Source organism: Mustela nigripes, chromosome 17 (genome assembly GCF_022355385.1).
Source record: "Mustela nigripes isolate SB6536 chromosome 17, MUSNIG.SB6536, whole genome shotgun sequence".
Lineage (NCBI taxonomy): Eukaryota > Metazoa > Chordata > Mammalia > Carnivora > Mustelidae > Mustela > Mustela nigripes.
The window spans coordinates 10,752,971-10,764,815 of record NC_081573.1 but is presented as its reverse complement, the minus strand read 5'-3'; the positions used below and the strand labels follow the sequence as shown (position 1 = coordinate 10,764,815).

The 11,845-nt window shown below is 41.7% G+C and overlaps 1 protein-coding gene across 1 annotated transcript in view; it reads left to right on the top strand.

Moving 5' to 3' along the window:
• The first annotated feature begins 2,333 nt into the window (after positions 1–2,333).
• The window catches only part of NLRP13 (NLR family pyrin domain containing 13), a 38,473-nt gene continuing 28,961 nt past the window's right edge, over positions 2,334–11,845 (top strand). The window contains exon 1 of the mRNA XM_059383417.1: positions 2,334–2,634. Within this exon, the coding sequence (XP_059239400.1) occupies positions 2,334–2,634 (301 nt within the window). The remainder of the gene's footprint in view (positions 2,635–11,845) is intronic.

The following is an 11,845-nucleotide window of genomic DNA, read 5'->3' as shown; positions in this document are numbered from 1 at the left end:
CACATTGAGGTCTTTTATCCATTTCAAGTTTAACTTTGTGTATGGCATGAGAGAATGGGTGGATTTCATTCTTCTACATATAGCTGTCCCATTTTCCCAGCACCATTTATTGAAGAGACTGTCTTTTTTTCCACTGTATATTTTTTCATGCTTTGTTGAAGATTATTTGCCCATAGAGTTGGGGGTCCATATCTGGGCTCTCTCCTCTGTTCCACTGGTCTATGTGTCTGTTTTTATGCCAGTACCATGCTGTATTGGTGATCACAGCTTTGTAGTAGAGCTTGAAATCATGTAACTTGATGCTGCCAGTTTTATTTTTGTTTTTCAACATTTCCTTAGCAATTTGGGGTCTCTTCTGATTCCATACAAATTTTCATCTGAAAAAGTTTTTAGGTAATGTGTGTATATATATGCCTGCTGGTAATGAATTCTCTGCTTTAAAATTTTTTTGAAATTTCCAGCTCTACTGAGGTAAGACAGACATTTCAGTTGTAAGTGACGTTTTTAAAAAGGTGTACAATGTGGTGACTTTTTTCATCTGTTGATGGACATCTAGGTTCTTTCCATAGTTTGGCTATTGTGGACATTTTTCCTTTCCTTTTTTTTTTTTTACAAAATTTTTTGTTATTCACCATACAATACATCATTAGTTTTTGATGTAGTGTTCCAAGATTGATTGTTTATGTACAATACTCAGTGCTCCATGCAACCCATGCCCTCCTCTAAAACCCTCAGTTTCACTTATATGTGAAACATAAGGAATAGCACTGAGAACATCAGGAGAAAAAAGGGAAAAATGAAGGGGGGGGATCAGAGGAGGAGATGAACCACAAGAGATTATGGACACTGGGAAACAATCTGAGGATTTCAGAGGGAAAGGGGTAGGGGGATAGGTTGGCCTCATGATGGGTATTAAGGAAGGCATGTAATGCAATGAGCACTCATTATTACATGCAAACAATGAGTTATGGAACACTACCCAAACTAATGATGTACTGTATTGTGACTAACATAACATAATAACACTTTTAAAAGTGCCCCCCCAAATAAAGCCCTCAGTTTCTCAGAATCCATAGTCTCTAATCTTTCCTCTCCCCCCTCTAATTTTCCCTAATTTTCTTTTCCTTTCCTTCTCCTAATGTCCTCCATGTTATTCCTTATGCTCCACAAGTAAGTGAAACCATATGATGATTGACTTTCTCTGCTTGGCTTATTTCACTCAGCATAATCTCCTCCAGTCTCATCCATATTGATGCAAAAGTTGGGTATTCATCCTTTCTGATGGCTGAGTAATATTCCATTGTATATATGGACTACATCTTCTTTATCCATTCATCTGTTGAAGGGCATCTCAGCCCCTTCCACAGTTTGGCTCTTGTGGACATGGCTGCTATGAACATTGGGGTACATATGGTCCTTCTTTTCACTCCATCTGTATCTTTGGGGTCAATACCCAGTAGTGCAATTGCAGGGTCATAGGGAAGCTCTATTTTTAATTTGTTGAGGAATCTCCACACTGTTCTCCAAAGAGGCTGCACCAACCTGCATTCCCACCAACAGTGTAAAAGGGTTCCCTTTCTCCACATCCTCTCCAACATTGGTTGTTTCCTGTCTTGACTTTGGCCATTCTAACTGGAATAATGTATCTCAATGTGGTTTTGATTTGAACTTCCCTGAGGGCTAATGATGAATATTTTTCATGTGTCTGTTAGCCATTTGTATGTCTTCATTGGACAAGTGTCTGTTCATGTCTTCTGCCCATTTTTTGGCTTGGTTATCTGTTTTTTGGGTGTTGAGTTTGAGAAGTTCTTTACAGATCTTGGATATCAGTCCTTTTGTAGTGTCCTATGTGAATATCTTCTCCCATTCCATGGGTTGTCTCTTTGTTTCATTTTTTTTGGGGGGGGGTCAACTATATTTATTTTTTCATATATTCTGCCCATTTTTGATATGATTATCTGTTTTGTGTGTGTTGAGTTTGAGGAGTTCTTTATAGATCTCGGATATCAACCTTTTGTTCAGTCAGTGTAGAGTAAGTTGCTCTTTCCTTCTCCTGCACCAGCTGCTGCTCTAAGCACTGGTGGTGCAGCCCAGAACAGACACCATCTCTGTCCCAAGGAGTTTACATTCTTGCACAGCTGAGAGATAGAGAAGTGTACAAACACTGGTAGCAGTAGAAACAGGTGTTACTGGGAGAAAGCAGAACAAGTGTGTAGATGTGTTTTGGAGGTGGTGACATCCTGGCTTATGGTTTCAACTCTATTCTCTACAGGTTCTGTTCTGTGGATTTAACAGTCCCTGGGCAGAGCTAGAAGTCTTGGGTGTTGGGCAAGATGAGCTCCTCTGTGAATGTCTACATCAACAATGGTTCCTGTGATAAGCTGCTGTCTTACCTGATGGGCCTGGATCAGTTGCAGCTGGAGGAATTCAAGCTGTGCCTCCAGTCCCCAGAGCTGCTGTTTGGGAACTTCCAGAAGATCCCCTGGGCAAACTTGAAAGCCAGTGATCCTGCTAATATGTTAAGTCTGTTGGGTGAATACTTTTCAGAAAGGCAGATATGGGAAGTGACCCTCAGCATCTTTGAGAACATGAATCTGACTTCATTGTGTGTGGAAGTTAGAGCAATACTGAATGGTGAGTGGGTCCACAGGAGGGATGGAGGGAGGGGAGGTACAGAGGGACATCTGCTTTGTGCTCATATGAGCAAGGAGATTATTGGTGGATTTTTATGGGGCCATGCCAAATTGCTACCCCTGAAAAATCCCCCTGCTGGGCTATGAAAGTTTCGGGTAAAGGTATGAAGGCTACAATGATTTGGAGCTCTAGTCTGGAAGGGAATGGTGATTCCAAGCAGAAAGAGGAAACTGAGAGGTACACTCAGTTGTGTTGCAAACCTTCTTTTGAAAATACAGATTACCTCCTGGAGGGGAGGTGGGTGAGGGGATGGGGTAACTCAGTGATGGGCATTAAGGAAGGCACATGTTGTGATGAGTACTGTGTGTGTCACACAACTGGTAATTTATTGAACACCTATCTGAAACTAATGATGTACTATACATTGGCTAACTGAATTTAAATTTAAAAAAAGAGAAAATACAGACTTCTTCCAATACAGCTATAGTACTAGGGAATGATTGGGGTGTAACAGGAATTTCATGTTTGCTTACACAGGATTATTTTTCCTACAAGGGAAACACGAGGTAAATGCCAACACAACAAAATAAGGGGCACCTGGGTGGTTCACTGGGTTAAGCCTCTGCCTTTGACTCAGGTCGTGATCCCAGGATCCTGGGATCAAGCCCCACATCAGGCTCTCTGCTCCACTGGGGAGTCAGCTTCCACCCTTTTCCCTCTCTCTGCCTACTGGTGATCTCTGTCAAATAAATAAAAATTTTTTAAAAAAACTGCACCCAGCTGAGCCAAGCCATGAAGGAATATACAAAATGTACATGCACATACACACCTCAAACATCTACCAGCTACCCTAGCACAAGCCACATCCACCCAACACTTACTGTCTGATTTTAGATTGCTTGTTCACCTTCACAGATCCTTACAAGCTGTAACACTTTCCACACCTGCAAGCAAATGTCGAGCACTTTTAAATTATTGTTTGTTTGATTGATTGATTGTGTTACGTTAGTCACCATAAAATATGTCATTAGTTTTTTAAAAATTTCAGTGTTCCAGAATTCATTGTTTATGTACCACACCCAGTGCTCCATGCAATCCGTGCCCTCCTTAATACCCACCACTGGGCTTACCCATCCCCTCACCCCTTTTACCTCCAAAACCCTTAATTTGTTTCTCAGAATTTTTGATGCAGTGTCCCAAGATTCATTGGTTATGTACCACACCCAGTGCTCCATGCAATACATGCCCTCCATAAAATCCATTCTCCATAAAATATCATTCTCGGAGGTATAGCTCAGTGGGAGAGCATTTGACTGCATAAAATATCACTCTCCATGGGGGAAAAATGAGAGCCTTCCCACTGAGATCAGGAACATGACAAGGATGCTTGCTCTCACCACTCTTGTTCAGCATAGTACTAGAAGTCCTAGCAACAACAGTCAGACAACAAAGAAATAAACAAATATTTAAATTGGCAAATAAAAAATAAATTTGCAAATAAATAAATAAAAGGTATTCAAATTGCCAAAGAAGTCAAACTCTCTCTTTGTGGATGACATGATACTTTATGTGGAAAACCCAAAAGACCACCCCCAAACCACTAGAACTCATACAGCAGCAATTCAGAAATCCACTTTTGGGGACACCTGGGTGGCTCAGTTGGTTGGACAACTGCCTTCGGCTCAGGTCATGATCCCGGAATCCCGGGATCGAGTCCCGCATCAGGCTCCCAGCTCCATGGGGAGTCTGCTTCTCCCTCTGACCTTCTTGCTCATGCTCTCTCTCACTGTCTCTCTCTCTCATAAATAAATAAAATCTTAAAAAAAGAAAGAAATCCACTTTTGCAGCCAGGATACAAAATCAATGCACAGAAATCAGTTGCTTTCTTATACACTAACAATGAAACTGTAGAAAAGGCAACTAGAGAATCAGTTCCATTTACAATAGCACCAAAACCCACAGGATATCTTGGAATAAACTTAATTTATTTTATTTTTATTTTTTTAAGGTAAAGTGCATGCTGTGTTTGTGGAGGCATTGCAGTAGCTAGCTAGCTGCCTGGTGTGCTATTGAATTGTGTAGTATTTACTGGGACAGTGATGTGTTTCATAACCGGTTAGCAAGTGTGAAACTGTGCTACTATTTTTGTTGGAATCCTTTTACTGAATGTATCACTGATCTCATTTTCCTGTAAAATAAAAACCCATGTGGTGTTTATCCCATTTTCTCTCTTCAGTGAGCTTTAGGAGTGCATATGCCACTTGATGGCAGAACCAGTTGTCTCTGAGACCGGTACAAAATCGTCCTAACTTTTGGTGGTATCTGTTATGAGCCAGGCATCGATCGTGATGTCTCCTGTGCATTTGTACGTAGTCTTTACTATGCTCATAAGATGTAGTGTTGTCCCACTTTTGCAGACGAGGAAACAGTCCAGAGGTCAAGTGAATTGTCCAAGGTCACAGAGCTGGTAACTTCAACCCAGGTAGTGGATCTCCAGAGGCTCTGTGCTTGACTGTACACTGCTTCCTTTGCCCCAGAATGAGGGCATGAGTTCTAAGCAGTAGGGATGGGAGCTGGCAATGTTATTTCCCAAATCAGAGATTCGGAGTCTTGGAAATTCAGGCTCTATGGATCTTCAGGTGGGTAGGAGGATAGGGTGGGGATGAGATTTCCCTGTCTACCCACCATCCTTTCTCCATTCCCTCCCCCACCCCGTCTTCCCCCTTCATTTGAAATTCCTCATTTACTCTTGTGTAGAATGGGCAGGTGTTGAACAGAGAGCTGGAGAGTGGAACCTAGAATCCTTAAATCCTGTTGTTGACTGGTGATCCCAGAGGGAGGCTTGTGCACAGAGGAAAATGTCATTTAAGGAACGACCTCCTTCCTGGCCACTGGTCCTTTATAAGTGCTGTAGAGCCAGTGTTGTAGAGCCTGGCACATTGGAAGATCCCATTTTTCCTCGTCCTTATTTGGTTCCTGGGTGACTTGTGAAGGGGGTGTGGCAGATGGAGGACACCTCGCCAGCAGGAAAGAGCCCTAGACCACATCATGTCCTGGCAATGTGAGCGATGATACAAAGGTCCAGCAGGTCAGGATAGCTTCCATTTCCCCTTGGCTCCATTTTCTAGGAAATATGGCATAATGAGAGTGTCTGTGCTTGAACGATGCTGTGTTATGAGTATGTGAATGCATGTGTGTCTACAAGTCTATGTGTGTTATTTTTCGGGGGCCCTGGGTTTAGGTTTGGTATCAGAATGCCAGGATTCAAAGCCTCGCCCATCTAACCAACTATAACTCAGGGCAAATGACTTACCACTGAGCTCTCTGTTCTCTCTGGCCAACTGTACCTACCTCTGCATTTCTAGGATGAAATGCTTAGAAGATGAGAAAGTTTTCACACATTTGTTTATCTTTGGGGTAGTTTTCTCTGGATTCCAGGTGCTAGTTTGAGACAATGCCAGATGGCCTGTATCAGAACTGGAAATGTCCTTGTCATTGCATGGCACATATCTTCTACCCTACCCAAGTTTGTTCTGACAGATTTTGGGTAGGTGAATCTGTGATTTCCCTGCAAAAGGGAAGTCAGGACTGGGATTTTTTTTTTTTAAAAAGGAATTGTACTTAAATTCTAGGCTATGGCATTGGCGTTTTTTTTTTTTTTTTTTAGTTTTTTTAATTTATTTTTTTAATATTTATTTATTTATTCATTTTATTTTTTTTAGAGACATTATATATTTTTTTTATTTTTTATAAACATATATTTTTATCCCCAGGGGTACAGGTCTGTGAATCACCAGGTTTACACACTTCACAGCACTCACCAAAGCACATACCCTCCCCAATGTCCATAATCCCCCCCCCTCCCCCAAACCCCCCCCCCCCAGCCACCCTCAGTTTGTTTTGTGAGATTAAAAGTCACTTATGGTTTGTCTCCCTCCCAATCCCATTTTCTTTCATTTATTCTTCTCGTACCCACTTAAGCCCCCATGTTGCATCACCACTTCCTCATATCAGGGAGCGTGTTGGCTCTTTTTAAAAAAATTAATTTATTTTCAGCATAACAGTATTCATTATTTTTTCACTACCCCCATTGCATTGCTCCATGCAATCCGTGCCCTCTATAAATAAGTGGCCCCAGCTAGATCTAGAGCCTTTAGTTTAATGTATCTAGATATAGAGTGTGGCAGCAAGGCTATAATCTGGAGGGATCCCCTCACTGGATTTATGTGCAACAGAGGAAATGCAATGTGTCATGTAGTTGATGTACAGGTAAATGAGCTAGTGATGAGGGGATGATCTTAACTTACTGTGCTATGCTCCTAAGATTCCCCATTCAGTTTCCCTATTGCTAGGAGAGCTGACCCAACCCTGGAAAGACCCTACAGGTAGGCTCTGTGAGGCTCCTCAAAATTTGTTTTTGTTTTTGTTTTTTGGCCAATTTCACCATGGTAGAGCGTGATGGGTGGTAGTGGTTCAAAGGAACATGCAGCATGAAGAAGCAGCCCAGGACCCAGCTAGGTACCCAGATCACATCCTGCAAGCCTTGACAACCAGTAGAATTATAAATGTTAGAGCCATGTCTCCGTTAGAGCTGTTATCCCTATGGGACATTGGCTTATAGCAGCTAAGCACTGAACAGTAGAATAAGTTATTGCTGTGTGAGTTAGACATGGAAGGGGCCCTTCAGCTCATGAGGAATGGGGCATTCAGAATGGTTTTGTGGAATATATGGAGAGGGGCTTGGTTTAGAACCCAATTCTTCGTGCTTTTATTTTTATGGTGCTCTAGTGTGCATAAATAGAATGTTTTCTATGTGCTGGGCATTTTACATACTTGGGATAAGAAAGCAAACAGAGGCTAGTCATTTGGGTCCCTCCTTCAGTGGGGTGAAGAGAGGTACTGAAGGTAAGAAATAAGTACACTACATGGTATGTTGGGAGGTAACAAAGGGAATGGAAAGAGAAAGGTGAATAGGGAGAGTCTTGGGTGTGTTTTGTAGGGATCAGGTGCAGTGCTAATCAGGTCTGCCCAGCACCACTGAACTAAAATTTGAGCAAAGACTTGGGAGAAGAGAAGGTGGGTCATATGAGTGTTGGGAGAGTGTGTTCCTGATGGGGGGATGGCTGGACCTAAAGAACGTGAGTTGATGGAGCTAGGGGATGTGATTCCTGTGTCTTTAGTCTCAGGCTTGTCAGGGCAGTCCTTGGCTCTGCAGAGAGCATCCATCACTGGCCATTTTCAGCCTGGGTATCTCAATATCCCACTATCACTATTTGTTGCAGAGATGACACAGTCATGGGGACCCCAAGATCCAAACCAAGAAGCAGCAGAGATTCCAGAAGAAGAAAAAGGTTTGTATGCTACTTTATGGTGATTGTGGACAAATTGCTTGATGGGTCATCCATTTTGTTGGGTCTCTAATTGTCATCACCTCTGAAGTTTTCTTCTCTAATTGTCATAACTTCTGAAATTTTCTTCAATTTATACCATTCCCCACCTGTTCTTGCATTGCTGCTTATTGAATAATAAGTTGCTGTAAACTAGGTAATTTCTGACTCCACTGTCTGTTCTTAGATACCAGTGTCTGTTTCTGGACATTGTGATTTTGTTGAATTAACAGGTAACTGTATTTTTTGGGTACCAGTTGATTGTTGGAGATTTTCATGTTGACAAAATAATACATGCAACTATGGAACAGGCTTGGATTTCTCAAATATATGTACTGGTGTATAATCCAGAAAGAATCCCAGAAACCTAAAACTTGTAATGAAAAACATCAATCCATTGCTTAACCCTTGAGTTCTGTAGAAGCAACTATATGCTACTCTTGGCTGCCACTTAACTATTTCTATGCTCATAAAGGGGTTAACATACACTGCAACTTCTTGGTTTTTCTTTTTTTTCCATTAACATATAATGTATTATTTGCCCCAGGGGTGCAGGTCTGTGAATCATCAGGCTTACACATTTCATAGCACTCACCATAGCACATACCCTCCCCAGTGTCCATAACCCAACCACGTTCTCCCTAAACCCCTCTGCCCCAGCAACTGTCAGTTTATTTAATGAGACTAAAAGTCTCTTATGGTTTGTCTCCCTCCCAATCCCATCTTGTTTCATTTTTTCATTTTTTCCCCTCCCTACCCCCATGACTCTCCACCCTGCCCTTTGAATTCCTCATATCAGAGAGATCATATGATAATTGTTTTTCTCTGATTGACTTATTTCGCTTAGCATAATACCCTCTAGTTCCACCCATGTCATTGCAAATAGCAAGATGTCATTTTTTAGATGGTTGTATAATATTGCATTTTGTGTGTGTGTGTGCCATATCTTTTTTTTTTTTAGATTTTATTTATTTGAAAGAGAGAATGAGAGAGAGCATGAGAGCTGAGAGGGTCAGAGGGAGAAGTGGACTCCCCAAGGACCTGGGAGCCTGATGTGGGACTAGATCCCGGGACTCTGAGATCATGAGCTGAGCTGAAGGTAGTTGTTTAACCAGCTGAGCCACATATTCTTTATCCATTCATCTGTTGATGGACATCTAGGTTCTTTGCATAGTTTGGCTATTGTGGACCTTGCTGCTATAAACATTTGGGTGCACGTGACCCTTTGGATCACTACATTTGTATCTTTAGGGTAAATACCCAGTAGTGCAATTGCTGGGTTGTAGGGTAGCTCTACTTTTTTTTTTTCATAGATACAACATTTATTTTATTCTATTTTTTGTTTTTTTTAAATTTATTTTTTATTTATTTTCAGCATAACAGTATTTATTATTTTTGCACCATACCCAGTGCTCCATGCAATCCATGCCCTCTATAATACCCACCACCTGGTACCCCGACCTCCCACCCCCAACCCCTTCAAAACCCTCAGATTGTTTTTCAGAGTCCATAGTCTCTCATGGTTCACCCCCCCCTTCCAATTTCCCCCAACTCCCTTCTCCTCTCTATCTCCCCATGTTCTCCACGCTATTTGTTATGCTCCATAAATAAGTGAAACCATATGATACTTGACTCTCTCTGCTTGACTTATTTCACTCAGCATAATCTCTTCCAGTCCCATCCATGTTGCTACAAAATTGGGTATTCGTCCTTTCTGATGGAGGCATAATACTCCATAGTGTATATGGACCACATCTTCCTTATCCATTCGTCCGTTGAAGGGCATCTTGCTTCTTTCCACAGTTTGGCGATCATGGCCATTGCTGCTATAAACATTGGGGGTACAGATGGCCCTTCTTTTCACTACAGCTGTATCTTTGGGGTAAATACCCAGTAGTGCAATGGCAGGGTCATAGGGAAGCTCTATTTTTTATTTCTCAAGGAATCTCCACACTGTTCTCCAAAGAGGCTGCACCAACTTGCATTCCCACCAGCAGTGTAAGAGGGTTCCCCTTTCTCCATATCCCCTCCAACACATGTTGTTTCCTGTCTTGCTAATTTTGGCCATTCTAACTGGTGAAAGGTGATATCTCAATGTGGTTTTAATTTGAATCTCCCTGATGGCTAGTGATGATGAACATTTTTTCATGTGTCTGATAGCCATTTGTATGTCTCCATTGGAGAAGTGTCTGTTCATATCTTCTGCCCATTTTTTGATGATTGTCTGTTTTGTGTGTGTTGAGTTTGAGGAGTTCATTATAGATCCTGGATATCAACCTTTTGTCTATACTGTCATTTGCAAATATCTTCTCCCATTCCGTGGGTTGCCTCTTTGTTTTTTTGACTATTTCCTTTGCTGTGCAGAAGCTTTTGATTTTGATGAAGTCCCAAGTAGCTCTATTTTTTTTTAATTTTTTATTTCTTTTCAGCGTAACAGTATTCTTTGTTTTTGCACCACACCCAGTGCTCCATGCAATCCGTGCCCTCCCTAATACCCACCACCTGGTTCCCCCAACCTCCCACCTCCCCCCTGCCCCTTCAAAGCCCTCAGATTCAGAGTCCATAGTCTCTCATGGTTCACCTCCCCTTCCAATTTCCCTCAACTCCCTTCTCCTCTCCATCTCCCCTTGTCCTCCATGTTATTTGTTATCTCCACAAATAAGTGAAACTATATGATACTTGACTCTCTCTGCTTGACTGATTTCACTCAACATAATCTCTTCCAGTCCCGTCCATGTTGCTACAAAATTGGGTATTCGTCCTTTCTGATGGAGGCATAATACTCCATAGTGTATATGGACCACATCTTCCTTATCCATTCGTCTGTTAAAGGGCATCTTGGTTCTTTCCACAGTTTGGCGACCGTGGCCATTGCTGCTATGAATATTGGGGTACAGATGGCCCTTCTTTTCACTACATCTGTATCTTTGGGGTAAATACCCAGTAGTGCAATTGCAGGGTCATGGGGGTAGCTCTATATTTAATTTCTTAAGGAATGTCCACACTGTTTTCCAAAGGCTGCACCAATTTGTATTCCCACCAGCAGTGTAAGAGGGTTCCCCTTTCTCCACATCCTCAATTTTTAACTTTTTGAGGAACCTCCATACTGTTCCAGAGTGGCTGCACCAGCTTGCATTCCCACCAACAGTGTAGGAGGGTTCTCCTTTTTCTGCATCCTCCCTTACATCTGTTGTTTCCTGACTTGTTAATATTAGTCATTCTGACTGGTGCGAGGTGATATCTCACTGTAGTTTTGATTTATATTTCCCTGATGCCGAGTGATTTTGAGCACTTTTTCATGTGTCTGTTGCCTATTTGGATCTCTTCTTTGCCAAAACGTCTGTTCATGTCTTCTGCCCATTTCTTGATTGGGTTATTTGTTCTGGGCAAGTTCTTTATAGATAAGTTCTTTATAGATTTTTGGATACTAGCCCTTTATCTGATATGTCATTTGCGAGTTTCTTCTCCCATTCTGTCAGTTGTCTTTTGGTTTTGTTGACTGTTTCCTTTGCTGTGCAAAAGCTTTTAATCTTGATGAAGTCCCAATAGTTCACTTTTGCCCTTGCTTCCTTTGCCTTGGCAATGTTTCTAGGAAGAAGTTGCTGCGGCTGAGGTCGAAGAGGTTGCTGTCTGTATTCTCAAGGATTTTCATGGATTCCTGTCTCACATTGAGATCTTCCATCCATTTTTAGTCTTTTTTGTGTATGGTGTGAGGAAACGGTCCTGTTCCATTATTCTGGATGTGGCTGTCCAATTTTCCCAACACCATTTGTTGAAGAGACTGTCTTTTTTCCACTGGACATTCTTTCATGATTTGTTGAAGA